Genomic DNA, 19,739 nt, shown 5'->3' with positions numbered 1-19,739 from the left:
ACCAAAAATCAGAACTAAATGCAGGCTGCCCCGTGTGGTCACCGCCTACACCAGGACAGTTCTGAGGGGCAGCTGGAGCTACTGGCACCACTCTGGGTCGGGAGGCAGACTCCAGAGCACCTGCCCGAGAGCTGTGCCACACTCGTCCGTCCCACCTTGTCCCCACCTGTGCCCTGAGTGAACATACAGGAGCCTTGCCAGCTGCTGGACGGCCCCGCTGAGAGGGGCAGGAACCACCACCCAGCAGGACAGGCCCAGGACGGTGGCTCCAGGTCAGGCCTCAGCCTTTCCAAGGGCTCAAGCTGAACGGAAGGAGAAAAGAACTGAAGTCAGCTGCCCAGGGGCGCTCACATCTGATGTGGACGCCTCTGCCTCACTTGGCCCAGTTCCCAGCCTCATGTCAGCGAGATGAGGACATGGACATTCCCTCCTCGTCCCAGAGCTCCCCCCACCCCCACCTTTTTTTTTTTTTGAGACCAAGTGTCGCTCTGTTGCTCAGGCTGGAGTGCAGTGGTGCAATCTTGGCTCACTGCAACCTCTGCCTCTTGGGTTTAAGCGATTCTCCTGCCTCAGCTTGTTAGTAGCTGGGATTACAGGCGCCCGCCACCATGCCTGGCTAACTTTTTTGGTGTTTTTTTTAGTAGAGACAGGATTTTGCCATTTGGCCAGGCTGGTCTCGAACTCCTGACCTCAAGTGATCCACCTGCCTCAGCCTCCCAAAGTGCTGGGATTACAGAAGAGAGCCACTGTGCCCAGCCCACAGCCGAGTCCTGACAGGCATTTGAGGAAGTGGCATTCGCTGGCCTCGGTCCTCCGCCTGGCACCACGTGCTGTCTTCTGTGGTTGGGGTTTGGTTGGGATGGAGACTGTGCCCCTGTTCCTGGTCCGCTTGGTCTCTTTGCCAGTCTGAGTCCTGGGGTTGCTGAACAGGGAGGAGGAAGTCTGGGGGGGTGGGGCCATTCTGCCACCCGCCAGGTAGCTGCGATGGGAAGAGATGGGGTTCCTGTGACGGCGCTTGGGACTCTTAACTCCTGAGACGACCAGATCTCTCGTCAGACTGAGCCACTTGCAGTGTTCGTAAGCAGCACACTGAGCTGGGCTCAGTACTGTGTGGGCCCTAGAGCTGGAAGGGGTGAGGGTGGGTGAGGCCCCGGAGAGGGGTGCTGCTCTCTGCCCCCCTCCATTCCCCACCCTGCTGCTACTCTCAGTGGTTGGGCCTGGCAGCTCGGGAGTCTGGGAGGCTAACTTGGGGCCTTGGTAGGAAAGGCTCTTGGGAGCCCCCCTGGCCTGTGGCCCTGGGTGTTGAGAGTCTTTTCACAGCGGTTCATACACGTGCCGAACTCGGCCTTAGCCCACAGCCAGCCCCGAGCTGCAGCTCCACATGCGGCCGGCGGCTGCACACCGCCTCTGCCAGGGCCCGGGCCCCCTCCACATGCTGGAAATGGCCAGACTGCTGGAAGGACCCTCACTTCTGGGCAGCACCAAACCCTGAAAAGCATCAGGGCACGCCTTATCAGCTCCAGCCAGGGGACAGGCACCCTGTGGGGTCAGGAAGTGCCTGCTAAGGAAGTGAATCCCCGTATTTTGTAGACATGGTAGTAGTAGGGGTTACAAGACCACCGCTGGTGGGGCTGGACCTCACCCCTCAGAAGAGCCCATCTCTAGAGCGAGGACACCGGTGTCCTGGCCCAGCCAGAAAGTCAGCCACAGGGGTCACCACAGCCCGAGGGAGGATTCCAGGCAAGCGTGGGAAGCAGCACTGCTGAAGGTGCTCAGAAGGGCCTGGGAGGCGGGGCTGGACCTTCCTGCCAGTCGCAGCCCCGCCCGTCACTAACTGTTGGCCTCAGCGAGTCCCTCGCTCACTGCACCCCAGGCTCCAGACCTGTGCAATGGGAAGAATGACAGCATCCGCTTCACTGAGCCCACCGCAGCCCAGAGGGTGGCATGCTCCCTGCCCAGACAGAGTAGGGGTCGGCACCCCACTCCCTGGGCAGCCACTAGAAAGAGGAGGCCTCAGCTTGAACTTCCTCCAGAGGGGTCGCTGTCTTGGTTGGAAGCTTCCCCATGAAACATAAAAGGAGAAAACAACTAAAGACCCACAAACGAACCCAACAGTAGGCGCAGCCCCTCCAGGCCGCCACCGAACTGCAGCCGCCACCTGAATGTCCTGTGTGGTCTCCTAAGGAGCTGTAATCGGGGACTCCATCGAGGGGCCAGCCATCTCCGTGTTCTCAACGAAGGGGCCAAATGGCCCTCCCTCAGATCCAGTAAGTAACACTGGCCCGGCTGGTGGCCTCTCGTTTTGATGAAAAGACTGTCACCGTTTCCCCTGATTCTGACTGAACGGTGGCCGGTCTTCTTAACGCTGCCCTCGCCCCCACTCGGGTCCCACACTTTCTCATTGTCTGTCTTCATGTAATGGAAATCCTGTTACGGGGACCCCTGGCTTCGCTCAGAAGCAGCGGTCTCCCAAGGGTTAGCAGTCGCTTCTGAACTGATTTGGGGAGAATTGGAGCAGTCGAGTTTCCTGCTCAGCTGACGGATTCTGAAACCTGAAACTTGCTCCCGGGAGTCCTGTGGGAAGGCCTCTGTGCCCTTGGTCGGGAGAGCAAAGCTCATCACCAGCCACCACCAGGCTGCAGGCTGCTCCGTTAGGAAGGGCAGCGCCAAAGTTTGCCCTGGACTACCTTGTTCCAGATGGGGCCAAGAGCAGCTCCCTGGCCCCTCTGGGCCTCAGTTTCCCCATCTGCTAAGTGAAGGGGTTGGAGCAGGCAAGGTGTGTCAGGACTTTTGTCCCTTGCCCCTCTGATATTCAGTGGCTCAAGCATAAGGCAGGACAGGGACAGTGGCCTAGACCCTGCTGGTGGCCTCCCCCATCTGGTTCTTTCTAGCAGTCAAAGCCTGAGTCAGAGGCTGCTGGTCAAGGCAGAGTTTATTCAACTGTTAATTTCCTCCTGCACATGCCAGGCATGACACCTTCAAGTCTGTCCAGCAGTGGCTCCAGAAAGTACCCTGTGTGCCTTGGACACAGGCTACAGTTCTTCCTGTGTGGCACTGGAGCCTCCAGAGTGCCCTCGAGAGCTGCCCCTGGTCCCTGTCTGCAAAGGTGACTGTGGGGATAGAAAGCAGTGGGCTGGCGCTATTTCGGGGCTGGGGTGGTGGGTAGTGTGCTTGGGCAGTCGCAGGGAGGCTGACGTGGTTCTGGGTTGCAAGGTCTGTGCACAGGAGGCCCTGGTTTATTCCAGGCTCTTCACTTAAATGCAGAGATCTGAGCAGGAGGCAGTGGGCGAGTGCCTCTGAGTCCAGTTAGGTGGAGTTTACTGCGGTTAAAGGACCAGGTGCACGGTGAGTGAGTGAGTTCGGGGATTTGGGAGCTTCCCAGAGGCCTGACAGGTCTGTCCCACCCTCCTGGACTTCACTACAGGGAGCTGAAGTTAGGGCCCAAGTGGGAGCAGGCCACCCGGATAGGGAACATATGCCTGCCCACGCAGGACAGAAGGCAGAAGGCAGGGCTCTCAGGGCCTTGGGTGGTCTAGGCACCTGGGTGGGTGGAGGAGGGGCACAGGTGGGGGAGAGGCAGGGGTGGGGGAGGTGGGGCTCTCCCAGGAGGCCGGTCACTTGTCCACGTGCTGCAGCAGCAGGTCCACAGCCTCTGCGAGGTTGTCCACATACCCATCAGCCTTCACTTCCGGATGGTGTTCGTCACTGGGCCTGGAGAGGATGGCGGAGGTTAGTCCATGCCCCCATGTTGACCCCTCTACAGCTCCACCCACCCAGCATCTAGCACAGGTCTGGCCTCAGCTTGAGGAAACCTCCAGGTCTTGCCAGGCAGTCTGACCCGTGACCACTGGCCATGCCCCTCTTCCCCGTCCCCTACTCAGGCACACACGGCCCCTCCTGACTGTGCCCTCAACCTGGACACCTCCCCAGACCTGTCTCCCATTGGGAGCTTGCTTAGCCTCGTGGCGCAGTGACAGCCGCCCAGCGCCCTTGGGTCTCCAGCACAGGCATCTCGCCTTCGATGGTGGGGACGTGTGTATGCTGCTGTGGGCTCCCCGGGGGCTCACCCTGCATCCCTGGCCTGGCCTAGTGCCCAGTGGGAGGAGCCCAGGGCATGTGCACTGTGGGGACTGCTGGGGGAGAGTCCCGGAGCTCCTGCCTGCCCTACTTTGAGGCCTTGTCCACCCGACAGAGGGGGCACTGGGCTGCTGGGTGAGCTGCCCTCTGGTTGGGATTCTGGGGGCAGGAACCTCCCCAAACCTTCAACCACTCCCCAGGCATCTCCCGAGGTCTCACTGATGCTGAGGACACAGGAATGATTCCATGAGGCAGCGTAGAAGCCTCTGGGCCCTGCCAGGGGACTTTGTGGAAGGCTCTGTGGGCTGAGTCCTGAAGGCAGGCGGGGGCTACGGGTAGACGTGTGTGGGAGAGGAGAGCCCCAGCCACAGGAAGAGGTCAGGTGAGTTAATGGGGACATCCAGAGCCTTTTTTTTTTTTTTTTTTTGAGACCAAGTGTGACCGTTGTCCAGGCTGGAGTGCAGTGGTGCGATCTTGGCTCACTGCAACCTCCACCTCCTGGATTCAAGCGATTCTCCTGCCTCAGCTCGTGAGTAGCTGGGATTACGGGCTACTTTTGTGTTTTTTTAGTAGAGACAGGATTTCACCATGTTGGCCAGGCTAGTCTCAAACTCCTGACCTCAAGTGACTCCCAAAGTGCTGAGATTACGGGAGAGAGCCACCATGCGCAGCCTGTACCCCAGGATCTTGACAGTTACTTGAGGAAGTGGCATCTCATCCTAGGGGCTGTGAGCCAGAAGACCCCTCCCCACAGCCTTACATCCACAGAGGGGCTGCTGGAGCTTCGCAGGAAGTAGGGACCGGCCCATCTGCAAACCTGCCACTGCCGAGGGACGTGGTGCTCGGATCACCCTATGGCCTGGTCCAAGCTCCCTGAGAAGCAGAGAAACCGTGGCCTCCCAGCTGTGTGCCCCGCCTTGGAAGCTGCCACCCTGGTCTAAGAGGACGTGCTTGAAGTTGGTTCTCACAACATCTAAAAGTTGTGTTGTCCCTTTCAAAGCGTTTGCTTTCCGCAAAGGGCTTTCTTCACCCTAAAATGACTGTCATGGGCAGGGGTGCATTTTCTTTTAAGGGTTCTCAGCCCAGTGGCCTAGAGGCTACCTCCTGCACTTGGGGACCGCTGAGGCCGTGGACCCGCACTCGGGGACTGCTGAGGCTGTGGACCTGGACGGGGCCACAGGGGCAGTCCCTGGGAGGGGAGGGCAGTGTGGGCTCCCCTGTGACTGGGGGGTACACCTTTTGGCTCTTGTCCGGGTCCCAAGGGAACCCTGTCCCCTGAGCTCCTCCAGCGCCCCCACTTGCTCGGCCACCCGCTTGTACGGGGCTGCGGCCACTTCCCCTCCTGCTGTCTCCGAGCACAGCACTCAGGCCTCACGTCCCTCGTTTCCTTATACCCTCCAAGGAAGAAATGGCCACCCCCATCTTGAATGGGTGAGGAAACAGCTCAGAAAGGTTCAGGGACTGGCTGAAGGTCACACAGTGGGGAGAGCAGAGCTGGGATCTGACCGAGTTCTACTCCCAGCCCTGGTTCTTTTGAGAGCTTCCACCACTGCTGGACCCTCCTGCTCCTTCCAGCAAAGGGTGGCTGACAGCACCCACTCCAAGCAGAGGCACCCACAGCTGTCAGAACCAGTGGGTGTCACTCTACTGCTCCTGAATGAACACACACCAAACTAAGAGCCTTGGGGACCAAACAAGGGGACGAATGTGTGGTGCCCTCACCCGAACTTCCACCCATACCCTCACCCCCACCCGCACCCTCACCCTCTGCCACACCCCAGTCCCACCTGCACCTCACCCTCGCCTGAAACTTCACCCTTACCCAAACCTTCACCCCCACCCTCACCTGCACCCTCACCAGTACCCCCACCCGCATCTGCACCCATACCCCCACCTGCACCCACATCCTCACCCGCACCCCAACCCTCACCTCCGCCCTCACCTGCGCCTTCACCCCCACCCCCACCCACACCATCTGTACCTGAACGCTTGACTGTACCCGCAACCCTACCAGCACCCCAACCCTCATTCACATCCTCACCCACACCCCAACCCTCACCCCCCCACCAGCACCCTCACCCGCAACAGCTCCATCAGCACCTGCACCCATTCCCAAACCTGCTCCCTCACCCGCACCCTTGCCCACTCTAGCACCCTCATCCACACCTTCACCCTCACTCCCACCCTTCCCTGCACCCCTCCCACTTCATCAGAACCCCGGGCAAGAACAGCTCATGTCACTCTCGGGGCTTTAGCGGCCTCTTGTTCTGTTCATGCCATTCTGTGCGTTCTGTGATGGCACAGTGTGTCCACGCTTTAGGAAAGGCGGCACTGAAGACGGGCATGATGCCACATCGGTGCTGAAATCTGTTCTGGGCACCGTCACAAGGTCTTCTATGGTATGGGCCGCTTTGGAAAACTGCGTGCCAACATCCTCTAGCAACCTGCAGTCCCACTCCTAGGTATGTACTCAGCAGAAATGCATCTGCACAGTCACCAAAGGCACATACTAGAATGTTCCACACAGCTTTAGTTGCAATAGCAGAAGTCAAACACTGGACAAATGCCCGCCAGTGGGAGGATGGAAAAACAGACGGTGGCAGAATCGCACGCTAGAATGCTCCGCAGTGGCTCAGCCTGGGGTGAGCTCCCGCTGCACGGCAACGTGGGAGCCCCAGGCCACGTGAGGAACACACAAGGCATGGCCGATTCACAGAGAGCTCCAGAGCTGGCAAAGCCAGGCTAGTGACAGAGGGTGGGATGGCAGTTTCCTCATGGAATGGTGAACGGGATGCCAGCAATGTTCTAGATCTTGGCCGGGGCTGGGCTAACATCCTGCTCTTTACTGTTAGAGAACTTTACTAATGTTATTTCTCAAAGATGTAATTAAAAAGCCACATATGGGCCGGGCGTGGTACGTAGCTCACGCCTGTAATCCTAGTACCTTGGGAGGCTAAGGCAGGAAGATTGCTTTAGCCCAGGCGGTCGACACCAGCCTGGGCAACATGGTGAAACCCCATCTCTACAAAAAAAATACAAAAATTATTCGGGTGTAGTGGCAGTCGCCTGTAGTCCCAGCTATTCAGGAGGCTGAGGTGGGAGGATTACCTAAGCCTAGGAGGTTGAAGCTGTGGTGAGCCGTGATCATACCACTGCACTCCAGCCTGGGTGACAGAGTGAGACCCTGTCTCAAAAAAAAAAAAAAAAAGCCACATATGATGCTCACAGATGCTGTTAAGTAGCCCAGAGGGCCAATCCTACCTGTGGCCTGTTTGTATTTTTTAAGGGATGTAAAAAGAAGAAAATAACGAAAGAGACCAAATGGAAGCCTGCAGAGCCTGCCGTGGTAAGGACCTGGCCCCTGCAGGAAAGGCCTGGGCCCCTAGTCTGGCCTGCCCACTCCCCTGTACCCCAGGTCTCCGGAAAGGCCCTCCTGGGAACAAGTTCTTGCTCTTGGGAGGCCAGTGCTTCCGCTCGCCCGCTGCTGCAGGAGGTGCGGCTGCTCCCGGCTAGGCAGGGCCGGTCCCAGTTTCCTGGGGCTGCCAGCCACGCCAGGCTCCAGGCTGTGCAGATATACCATGCCCTGGTACAGAACAAAGGATGGGCAGGGGTATAAGGTCCCCTTAAGGCTGCTGACGCCCCCCCCCCCTTACTCAGGTCTCTCTTGGAGGACAGATGCCATGAGGGGAAGCGCTTCTCCCCTCAGCAGCTCTACCTCTAAGACTGTGCTGGCCCTGGCCGAGGGTATGGCAGGGTACGTGGGCAGGACGGGCCCCTGACTGAGACAGAGACAGCACCAGATCAGCCACGTGGCCTCGGGCAGCTTCTTAGGCCTTTGTGTTTTGGTGTCCCCACCCCTGGACTGAGGTCATAATAGCATGCGCCATGGGCTCCCGTCAGGAGGGCAGGAGCCGACATTCCTGGCAAGGACAGGTTGGTTGGTGTGAGCATGGGCGCTGTTGTGGCTAAAATCGGGAGCTCAGCAATGCTGTTTGGGGAATGCACTGTGGGCTGGGGCTGGGTCGGCCAGGGAGGTGGTTTGTGACCGGCCTTGAGCCGTCCCCTGGGCACACAGGCTGGGTGGTGGGGATAGGCAGGCGGATGGACAGACCCTGGTGTGTGGGGTACAGTGAGGACAGGGTGAGGTGTGTGGGGACAGGGTGAGCCCACCATAGGCACTGGAGTTGGTGGGGGGGGGGGGTCAGGAAGGCTCCAAGCAGGATCCTAGGGGATGTCCCAACAGCCTGGAGTCCCAGCAGGCCTGGCACTAGGGAGGGCGCCTGCAGGCTCTGCCCCCTCGCCCTCTGTACCTGTGGTGCCACGCCTCCCTGGGCTCACCTCTGCCTGGCCTGTGTGCATAGCCTGGGCTCCCCCTGGAGTCTGGGAAGATGAGCTCGGAAGCCTGCTCGCTGCCACTGTGTGTGCCCAGCCACACTCACAAGGAGTCCAGGGCTGAGGTTGCTGGTACCAGTTCTCTTGGCCAGTTCCCATCGGATTCCCAACTTCTCTCCCCACGGCGGTGAGAGGTCTGGGCTCCTTGTTGCCCAAAGTGGAACAAAAATTTTTCCAGCAAACACTGCCAATTCATCCAAGCCCCCTGGGGACTGGCCCCCAGGACCCCCTCCTCGGGCACCTTCCCAGCCAGGCTTATGGTCCGGGCAAAGGAAACCAGCCCCGAGAAGGGAACAAGAGTCCCTCCCACAGATGAGGCTTCGTACTGAGAATCCAGCCGCCCCACTCCGTGCACGTACCTAGCCGAATGGTGTCTGTGGCTAATTATGTTTAATTACGTATCATTTAAATTCAAGAATCCACTGAAAGGATTGCATTAGCACCCGGCCAGTGTTTGCCCACACGCAGCAGAAATCGTGGACTTTTATGTCTTAATGACGTGACGCTGCTGTGGGCTGTGGCTCCCAGGGAGTTGGGGTAGGTGGGAGGGGACTGTTCCTGGCTTGCTGGCCCCAAGCCCCTGAAGCTGCTCTGCCTGGTCCAACGGCCTGTGCAGGAGTTGTCCCTGCACCACACTGGCCAGTGCCCTGTGACCTATGGGCCTCAGATGCCATGGTACAAAAGCCGAACCAAGAAACCCAGCAAAGGTGCGCCCTTGGTAGTGGGGACAGAGTGGAGCTGGTGAAGCGGGAGGGGCCACAGGCCTTCCTGCCCTCAGTGCCCTGCTGGGACAGAGCTGGTGGAGGAGGAGGAAGAGACACCCACATGGAGGGAGGGAGGGCAGGGACAGGAGGGACTGCAAGACAGGCAGAAACAGGGAGTGAGAAAAGAAACAGAAAAGGAGGGCGGAGAGGGCAGGCGGGTGGAGACAGACCCACGGAGGGAGGGGACAGGCCCGGGACACGAACAGAGAGCACACCATGTGCAGGGCACAGGTCTTCACCAGGCAGGGAGGCGTCGCTCGGGCTGGGGCTGCCCCAGGGTTGTGTGTCCAGGCCACGTGGGCCTGTGTAAGCCCCTCTGCCCTTCCCTGGCTTACGGACCCTTGCTGATTGCTCCCTGTGGGGGTCCTAGCACTGCTGCTTTTCTGCCCCAGGCCCAGCCCAGGCCCTCACAGGTGAGCACCCTGCTGTGTTCCCAGTGAACTTCGTGGCCCAGGGCAGGTCTCTTTACCTCCCTGAGCCTCGGCTTCCTCATCTGTAAGGTGGCAGGGGGCCTGGCTCCAGGGGCCACTCTGAGATGAAACTGAGATGAAACGGGGTGAGACTGAACACGAACCTGGCATTTCCCCTGCACCTGGGGACTCTGCAGCCCACACTGGTGCTGGCTCCTGCCCCCATCCCACCTCCACCCTCTGCCCTCCGGGCTTCACAGGCCAGTTCCACACTCATGGTTCTCATCACTGCTGGGAAGGAAAGAAAAGGGCCTGGAGTCACGGCACTGATGGGAGAGGGGGCGGGCAGAACTGAGTGGGGACGCTTCCAGAAACGGACATGAAAGCGAGCACCACTCCCATCCATTGTCCTTGCTGCTGTCCTCCTGAGAATGGCGTGGAGACACCAGGCCTTTGCAGGGCGGCTTCCTCTCCAAGCCAGAGTGCCCGGCCCTCGGGGCCCAGCTGGGAGGTGGAGGCAGTGGGAGATGCCCCCAGGTGCCTGCGGAGCGGCCGTGGGCTCTCCTCTCCTGTCCTGGGTGCAGCCTCTCTCGGGCTGCATTTGGGTGTCTCCGGCTGAGGACCTGCTTCTGGTGTGGGGTGCCCTCCAGATACCTCCCCCATCCTTGCGCAGCACCCTGCAGGTGGGTCCTACTGTCTGTTTCGGAGGGGGAAGTGGAGGGACGCGGCAGTGAAGTGTGTGGCAGAATGATCAGGAGGCCGGCCTGGAGCTAGCATGGCTTCCTCAGGCCCCACAGGGTGACCCGGGCCCCTCAGGGACAGTAGGGCTGCTAAAGCCTGTTCCCTTCCCCTTCCTCCTCCCCCTCCACTGGCTTATCCATCCAGCCTGGCCCCCTCTCATCCCTTTTGCAGCCAGAGTAGCTTCCCCAAATGCTCACCTGCTCCCGCCTCCCCTGTAAACGGCGGTGGCTCCCTGCTGTCCACGTCATAGCCCAGTTCCTCAGCATGGCTGACAAGTCCATCCTGCCTGGGCCTTACCTGCGGACCTCCCTTCCCATGCCAGCCACTCTGCCTGGGCTGCCACTCCAGACGTCCTAGCTCTCCCTGCCACTGCCCATGCTATGCCCTAGAATGCTCTTGAAACCTGCGCCACCTGCAGACTCCTACTCATGCTGCAAGACCCTACCCACTTGTCCCCATCTCCAATCTATGTTCCTTCCACTGGGCGAGTTGCTGTCTCTCCTGAGCATGCAGAATGTGCCCCCCACCCCAGACCACCCCACCCCACGCCACCAAATGAACAAAGGCCCCCAGCTGGGCCGGGCGGCGCCCATCATCAGTGATTCCTCCCTCTCATGCCCTGTGAGTTGAATGCAGGGAATGAGTGAGAGAGAGAAAACAAGGCGGTTCTGTGCCTGACCAGCTTCACAGGGACAGTCTCAATCCAAGGAAATGGTGGCCAGACCCCAGCAAACAAGCCTCATGAGGGCGGTCTCCCTGCCACTATCTCCAGGGCACATGCAGGCCAGCACCGCCTCCTGGGCAACACTGACCAAGGGGAGATGGTGGCCTCTCCCGGAGGGGCTCTTGAGGGTCCTGCCCTGCCTGGGGCTCCCAGCGGGTGGCCCGTCCACCCCCTCCCCGCCCTGCAGGGTCACGGGCAGGGGCAGGGTGGGGAAGAGGCTTTCACAACGGGAGGCCGCAATGGCTGCCTGCCAGTGGAGGGCCATGTTCCCTGTCCCCAGTTGCTTTAGAAAGGCGGTAGCTGAGAGCCAGGTGCTGGGGGCAGCTGCCCAGTGAATTCAGGGATCCGAGCATTGGCCTCAGAGGGTGACGTCAGCTCGGCTGTGCTGACAGACTTGCAGAACAAAGAGGCCGCTGATTCATGAGGTGGAGGTGGCAAGGCCAGGCATGGGGCCGCCTCCGTCGGAACCCCAGGAGCCCAAGATCCCTGGAGCCTGGGGGGTGGTTTCTAGAAGGGTGTTCACCTGAGCCTGGCCCTGGCAAGTGCCGGGAGGATGTGGCTGGGAGGCCTGCCTCCACCTGCACACGGCAGCTTCTCTGAAGGCTGATTATTAGATGCCTGCAGCATCGCAGCAGACACTAGGCCTGTGCCCATGGGGTTCCCTGCTGTCCACGTGCTGGCTCAGCACAGCCACCCTCAGGACAGCAGCTTGATGGGGCCCAGTGATGGGGGGAGAACAACTCACATACCGCCCATGACCTGGCCTGAGCTGGGCTCCTGGCAGATGCTCGAGGATCAGTGACCTCCTAACAGAGTGGGGGTGGGGTTGGGGGTGAGGGGGCCGGGGGGTGGACATGGCCACAGATCTTAGGCAGGTTGCTCCGACCCCTCCGTTCCCTGGGCTAACACTGGGCCTAGGTTCTGGAAGTGCTTCGGGGGTGTGACATGTCCAGACCCAGGTACCTCTAGAAAGGTGCCGTGTCCTGCTGATTACAAAGAAACCCGAGCTAGGAGCTCCTTCCATGGAGCCTGTGCATCCAGCCGAGGCCTCTGACCCAAGAGGGACACAGGATCCTGACCTGGTGGCTGCCTGCAGAGATCACATGGCGCCTGAGCCAGCACTCCAGGCCCGGGCCTCAGCAGGTGCTGGGGACGCAGGCTCCAGCCTCAGCTGCCTCACCTCACTCGGGGACTGCTCAGCCTCAGGCCCATGTCCCCCCAAGCCGGCTCTGCCCACAGGCCTGAGGACTGCTGCGAGTCAGCCTGGAGCCTCGGAGCCCAGCCTGAGGGCCCTCTAGCCCAGGGCACCTCCTGCCATGGAGGCCAGCTGGGTCCAGGTGGGAAGGGCAGTCTGGAGGGACCGGAGGGTTGGGCCACATGCCAGCCCCATGGCGAGGACCGCAGGGAGGCTCCCATCCTGGAGACTTGCCTCCCCACGCCCCTCTCACACATGCGGGAGCTCCTTGGGCTACCGTAAAGCCATTGGCAGAAAAAAAAACATCCAAATAAAAACCCAGGCCTGAAGGAGTCCTCACCCTGGGCCTCTCTGGGGCCCTCAGCCCTCTGGCCAAGAGCAGGGATGGGGACATACTTCCCCGACTGGGCCCTCCCTTGGAGGTGCCATGCTCCCTTTCCCACTGGCCCAGCCCAGAGCAGAGCAGTGGCCGGCTTGGGGGGACCACATGCTGGTCCCCCATCTATCTGGCCATCTGGCCACCCCAGGAGGAGTAGGGTGGAAGGAGATGACCCATCCCCCGGAGCCCCTTTCCATAGCATCTGTGTGTGACTGGGAAAATTGTGCACCCTGGTTGAGCCTGCCCAGCCCAAACTACCCAGGCCCGCCTTCCCCTCACCTAGGGTGAGCCAGACACCCATAGAGGCTGGGCACGAGGACACTGCAGATGTCCGGCCAGGCTGCAGCCCCCAGGTGGCACTTCATACAAAAAGACAGCCAGGGCAATGTTGAGAGGCCTGGATTCCCCAACTCTGTCCTGCCCCGGCCTGGCCCCAGCCCCAGTGCCCTCCCAGGGGCTGCAGCTGGCCACGCCTGCCCTGCCCCACCTGTCCAGGAGGCCTGTCAAGGACGTCTCAGCTAAGAGTGAGGTGGGGTCCTGTGCCCCCAGCCGAGAGATACACCTTCCCTGAGTGCACATGTGTGGGCGGGAGCAACCCAGAGATAGGAGAGGGCCGCACCATCTCCTGCCCTCAGCCTTGGGTCCCTATAGTCTCCTGGTGGTTTGACCGCCCCCACCACCATGTGGATATGTGAAGAGCTGGGGTGAGGGCAGGGCTGGGCTAGCTGAACCCCAATTTTCTTCCATTGTGAGGGCAGGGCTGCCTAACTGAACCCCCTTTCCTTCCAGTAGGTGGTACCCAGAGCCTGCCCCTGCTGACCTGTCCTCTAGCTAGTAAGTACAAGAGTCTCTCCTTGCAGAAGGAGGCACTCACTGGGCTCTGAGCCCTGGTGGGTAAACTGAGGCACAGAAGGGCCTTGCCCAAGGTCTCACACACCCCCAAGAGCCCCAGACTCACTGGAAATAGGCCTTGCCTGCTGCCTGCAACCCAGAGCTCTCACCAGCCAGCGGGCAGGCCCTGGGGTGCAGGCGAGACTGCTCTAGCTAGACACGCACGGCCGCCACCACATCAGCGATACCCCAATCGGCCCGCAACTCTGCAGCAGGCCAGCTGTGGGTGGCATCTCCACGTGCTCTGCACAGCATGCCGTGGGGTGCGTACTGCGATCCGTTTCTCTGAGATAAGGAGACAGACAGACCCCAGAGAAGAAGGGCTATGCCCAAAGTCACAGCCAGAGGCAGCGAAGCTGGGGTTTCAACCCAGTTGGTCTCCCTCCCACAAGAATGGAAATCTGGGCTCACATTAGTGATTCCTCCATGGGCACATGGGCATAGCCTGCATCTGGGGGTCTCAGATAGGCTGGTTGGCTCTGGCCAGACCTGGAGGCCTGGGGGCAGGGGGTCTCCCCTCCCAGCCACCCCCAGATGGAGTCAGGGTGCTAAGAAGAGGCAGTGGAGGGGCAGCCTGCATGGAGACCGACGGGGACCTGGAGAAGAGGAAAGGTGCATGCAGGGAGTGCACGTGGGCCTGGCAGCTCACAGCCTCCCCATGGCTGGTGCTCTGCATGGGGCCACCCAGATGCCTGCATTCCTTGGGATCTGCCACCTGATGGTCAACAGGACCCGGGGGCCAGGGCTGAGGCAAGGGTGTGTGCCAGCCAGCCAGCCAGAGGGCAGGGGGCCTGGGCAAGGCTTTAGGCTCCTAAGCTGGAGCCTGGCGGGGAAGGGCTTTTGCCGTGAACCTTGGCACCTGCCAGTCTCGGTCCACAGGGAGGAAACGGGGCTTATTTACGACTAGGTTTAGCCAGGTGGCACCCTGTCAACCAGAACTGACACCATGGTACCAGCTATTTCCTGCACGGTCCTCACTGCCGCAGTGACTGAGGCCGAGGGCAGACGTGGGACGAGGTGAGAGGGACTGGTGGTGATGCTTGGCGGTCTCCAGAGACTCCCTCACGTGGCAGATGTGGCCCCTCGAATCCCCGGCCCTGGCTGGAGTGTGGGGCAAGCGCTACCACTGCCTGTCTTCACCCGATTCACGTATACATAAGGCCCCGCAAGTGCACAAAACCAGAGCTTTTCAAAACCAGAAGCTGGAAATCTGGCTTCTTGAGAAAATCTGAAAGAGCCCAGTATGGGTGACAAACCATGGGCAGCGGTGTGCCGCAGGGTGTGATGTGGCAGCTGTCCCCTCGGAAGGGGCAAGGCGCGCCCGGCTGCCACGCTCCCCACCATTCTCCAGTGTCTCCCCATTCCCACACCAGGCACGCGTCACTTCCCCCTGCCCTGAGGGCGTCTCTGAGTCTACTGCCCGGCCCTAAAGCTTCGGCTACCTGAGACTCATTCCCCAAGAACAAGTCATCTCCTTGTCTTCCCTGAAGCCTTCCTCCAACCCTCACCTCCTCAGTTAGGTGCCCACTCTGCACTCCATGGCAACTGTGTGGACCCCATCACAGCACTCATCAATCTCTAGAATTATCTGGTTACCTGTGTGCTGCCCACTCCACACTGAGATCCCTGAAATCAGGGACATTCCGTTGGTGGCCTCATGGCCTTGGCTCTTAGTGGGCACAGGAGCAGTCAGCCAACTACCTGGGTGGACAAACGGGCAGCCTCCTTCCTCCTAACCACTGGGGACTGTGGGTCATCACCCAGCATCGGCTTCCTGTGAGCCCCGGCCCTCCTAGAAATGTGGGCTGGGGGGCAGTCCCTCCCCATGAGTGGAGGGGTGATGGGCAGACAGGCAGGCCCCTGGGGCTCAAGACCTTGGTACCCTGGCCTGACTTTACCCTTCTGGTCCTCCCTAGAGCCCAGCTCCAGCACAAGGGGCCACATGTACTTCACCTCCTTGGGGGAGGCCCCACTGCTTGAGACCCCGGGCACCTAGGCTGCAGTACTGATACAGAGAGTTGCCTTCTGGAGACTAACTCCCTGGATGGAGCACCCTCTCCTACATCCAGACCGAGAGGTGAGAGCATGCTGGCCACGCCACACAGGCCAACACCCAGATCGGGCCAGCCCTGTTTCTGGCCAGAAGGTGAACCCTATGCAGCAAGGCCCCCACCCTGCCCTGGCCACCTGCAGCCCTCTGTGCTTTGGCGAAGTGGGCACCGGTGCTCCGGGGCAGGGGCCTAGGAAGAGCCACAGGCGCCAGGAATGGAAGCAAAAGCTCACAGAAGCCGGGGTGGTGCCAAACCAGCAGCTGGGGTCCCGGAGGCCTGTCGGGGAACCCATCACCCCAAGGGGCCCCACTAGCAACCAGGCCAGACCCAGTCTCTCTAATGTGGCCCACAGGGGGCCCTGGACTGACCCCTGCTTACACATCAGCAGCCCCCTCCTCACCCCCCAGCACCTGCCCCTGCCTCACCGGGGGGCCTTTCCCGACCACCTCCTCTGCCTGGAACACCCTCTCACCTTCCTCCCTCCACAAGCCCCAACTCAGAGATCCCCGCCCTGTGGTCTCCAGGGCGTGTCCTACCCCCTGAATAAACGCATGCCAAATGAACGAAGACCTGGAGGGTCTCTGGGACACAGGCCTGGGGGATCCAGTTGGAACTTCCAGAATGGAGGCTGGCAGGGAGGAGCACCCACAGAATGGGTGGCTCTGCCCACAGAGCATGACACCCGGTTCAGGGCCGCAGCGTGGACGCAGCTCCTGGGCACCCCAAGTCAAGCCCCAAGCAATTGGCCATCACATCCCCCAGGACGCCCACAGGATGTCCTGACAGCAAAAGTGGCTTCTCTTTTTCTCCTTTTTTGTTTACAGGAAGCTTTGAGAGCCAGGCCTCCCTAATTTCAATGACTCGAGGACGTGGGCTCCCACAGCCTGGCTGCTCCACCTGCACACGGGGAGGCGGGGCTGGTGGAGGGGCCTGGGCTTCGGCCATGGGAAGGGCTGGCCCTGACCTCTGTGTGACCGTGGCCAAATAGCCACTCGGAGCCTCCCTTCGCTCATCCTGAAAGCGGGGCTGGAAAGCACCCATCCTAGGGCTACAGTGGAGATTCACCGAAATGATGCAGGTGGTGGCCAGGGCGGGTGCTCGCCGGGATGGTGGCTGGACAGGTGGATGGGGATGGACAGATGGATGGTTGGAAGGATGAATGGATGGCTGGGGACGGACGGATGGATGGACACATGGATGGGTAGGTGGGTGGACGAGATGGACAGATGGGTTGGTGGATGGATGAGTGGACAGATGGACGGATGGATGGGGACAGACAGAGAAGGGTGGATGGCAGGCCCTGCATCGGGGTGGACAGGTGGAAGAATGGACAGGGATGGACAGGGGACAGAGGGATGGGTAGATGGCAGGAACTGCATCGAGGTAGACAGAGACAGACAGGCAGATGGACGGACAGAGGGATGGGTGGGCGGGCCACTCCCCGCAGGTCCTCAAGCTGACCCTGGCCTCATCAGAACTCACATGAGCCTCACTGCCTGGAGAACAGGCTTCATCTCGGGAGACGGTGGGCAGGTCCAGTGCCCAAACACTCCAAGCGGCTTTCCCCATGGGGCTCTCCAGAGAACCTCAAGGCTACACCCAGCCAGGCCACTAAGCTCAGAGCGCTGTACTCCTGGCCCTCAGCGGCCAAGCAGGCCCTGGACAGCTGACATGCAGACCCTGCAGACACATCTCTGTGGCTGTGCCCGGGAACCAGTGGCAAGGGGCCACCCTGGACTCTGAGACAGAGAAAGGGAAGCTCCTGTGGGTGCAGACCCAGCCCGTGTCCCCTCCAGGCCGATGGGACACTCCTATTAGAACACCACTCCTGGCAGTGCCAGTCACAGAGAGTCCTCCCCCTGGGGACCTGGTGAGGGGCTGTCACACTTCTGCTCATTTGGTTTTCACGGCAGCTGGGGAGTGGGTGCCTCCGCCCCATCTTTACAGCTGACCAAATGGAGGCTCAGAGCTGGTGCGGGGGGCCCTGCCTGCCTTGCCGCGTGCGCTTGGAACTGCCTGCAGCCTGGGCCAGGGCCCACCAGGAGCTGGGGCCTGGGCCAGCAGGTGGCCGGCAGGGCTCACCTAAAAGGCTTTGGCAGAGGGATGGACCTGGGCACAGCGCCTCGAAGCCCAGGAGCCTCTTGCAGCTGTTCACAATATTTTGATAAAAACATGTTAAGCACCTGGTATGTGTTTAGATTTTAAAGAGCTGACTCCGCCCCTCCCAATGTGCACTACGACGGCCAGACCCTCCAGAGTTCTGCATGCACCCTCACCCAGGGGCACAGGCTGGGCTCGGGGCAGAGCACTCATTCCAACCACCCCAGAAGTGCCACCCCACCTCCTCTCCTTCTCAGGCCAAACCACATGGGGGTGGAGAAGCCCCATGTCTAGCCCAGTGGCCCAGGAGAAAGCAGGGGTGCAGAGAGGTGGGGCTGTTCTCTCCCAGGACTCAGTGTGCCCCTGCTGGTCCTGGGGATGCCGGAGTCACTCAGCCCCACTATTTCAGAGCCTAGTGTCATCTCCACCACCACTCACAGACCTGAGTGCTAGGCTGGGGGATCTTTTTGACAGGTGGCGGTGACACAGATGGGGACTTGCTATCCTAGGTGGTGACCCCCATGTTCTGCCCAACGGGCAAAGAAGCTGAAGCTGAGGGATGGGTGAGGGGCCTGCCTGGAGCCCTCCGCCGCTGTCTGAGGCAGGACTCACAGGACGGATGTCTCTATGAAGGGGGTTCTTTAGGAGAACTGGCTCACACCGTCACAAGGCGGGTCCATGATAGGCCGTATGCAAGCTGGGGAAGAGAGAAGCTGGTAGTGACTCAGTCCGAGTCCCAAAGCCTCAAAAGCAGGGAAGCCAGCACTGCCTGAGCGCCCCCAGCAAAACACTGGTGCAAGTCCCGGAGTCCAGAGGTCGGAGAACCTGGAGTCTGATGTCCAAGAGCAGGAAGCATCCAGCACGGGAGGCGGATGAATGCCAGAAGACCCAGCAAACCAAGTCTCCACCGCCTTTCACCTGCTTTGTTCCAGCCGTGCGGGCAGCCGATGGGATGGTGCCCACCCACACAGAGGCTGGGACTCCCTCTCCCCGTCCACCGACTCAAATGTCAGTCTCCTCTGGCAACACCCTCACAGACACTTTACCAGCCCAGCCAACCAGGCCTCCTTCAATCCAATCAAGCTGACACCCCATATTCACCATCACAGTGGCAGGGCAGCACCCACACCTGCAGCCTCCGTCCTGGCCTGTTTGTGGGGAAGCAGCTCCCTGACAGTCAGGCCTCCCCACCGCCCACCCAGCTTCATGGTGCCCCCTGCTCATGGGCCAGGCTGCCCCCGCTGTGTTGTTTAGGGTCTGACGCGTAGAGCCCTCATTCCAAGAAAAGCTCGGCCCCCGCTTAGCGATGCGGCTGCGCTAACGCGACACTCTCCAGGGATTCACACGGGACCTCCTGCAGGCGTCAGCCCACTCTGCGTGTGTCCACCGAAAGGGATTCCCGCAGGCGCCTCAGGAAGGAAATGACACCGCTACACGCCCGCCTGAATGGCCAGCGTGGAGAGGTCCGGCCACACTGTGTGCTGGAGAACGCGAGGTGCCGAGAGAACTCACGTGAGGCTGTAGGGAGCGCATCATGACGCATCGGGCACGCTGGAGAGACATTTGGCGAGAATCTCCCACAGAAACACATGCACACCGTGGGACCCCGCAGCCCCACTCTGGAGTCACATGCATGAAATGAGGCTACGTCCACCAAGAGCCATGGACAGGCCTTTTCTGATTAGCTCTGTTCACAGGGACCCCAACCCAGAAACTGCCCAAGGGTCCAGCAACAGTGAAATGATGAATACATTGTGGTCCAACCTTGTGATGAAACATTGCCACGGATGCTGCAGGACGGAGCCTGCACTAGGACAGTTCCAGAGGAAGTTTGAGGGGTGGCTCAGAAACCACAGTAAGGAAGTAAGGAGATATCCACACCAGGGGCCTAGGAATTTGAGCAAAAAAAAACTTAGCTTTGAGTTCCCTGGGAGCCAAAGCAAAGACGGAATCCCTGTAGGTTACACAGAAACAGGTAACTGTTTAGGAGGGATAGCCTTCCCAGCAGCACAGGC

At 60.4% G+C, this 19,739-nt stretch overlaps 1 protein-coding gene across 2 annotated transcripts in view; it reads right to left on the bottom strand.

Annotated features, from left to right (window-relative positions):
• Positions 1 to 2,914: 2,914 nt before the first annotated feature.
• LHPP (phospholysine phosphohistidine inorganic pyrophosphate phosphatase) overlaps positions 2,915 to 19,739 on the bottom strand; it is a 153,413-nt gene continuing 136,588 nt past the window's right edge. The window contains exon 7 of one of the 2 annotated variants that reach the window (XM_003922116.3): positions 2,915 to 3,711. In XM_003922116.3, the coding sequence (XP_003922165.1) occupies positions 3,615 to 3,711 (97 nt within the window). In that variant the 3' untranslated portion in view covers positions 2,915 to 3,614. The remainder of the gene's footprint in view (positions 3,712 to 19,739) is intronic. The other variant, XM_074383056.1, reaches the window with a different exon arrangement.

Source organism: Saimiri boliviensis, chromosome 12 (assembly GCF_048565385.1).
Source record: "Saimiri boliviensis isolate mSaiBol1 chromosome 12, mSaiBol1.pri, whole genome shotgun sequence".
NCBI classification, from domain to species: Eukaryota; Metazoa; Chordata; class Mammalia; order Primates; family Cebidae; genus Saimiri; species Saimiri boliviensis.
The sequence above is the reverse complement of the archived record's forward strand: the minus strand, read 5'-3'. Positions and strand labels throughout refer to the sequence as shown.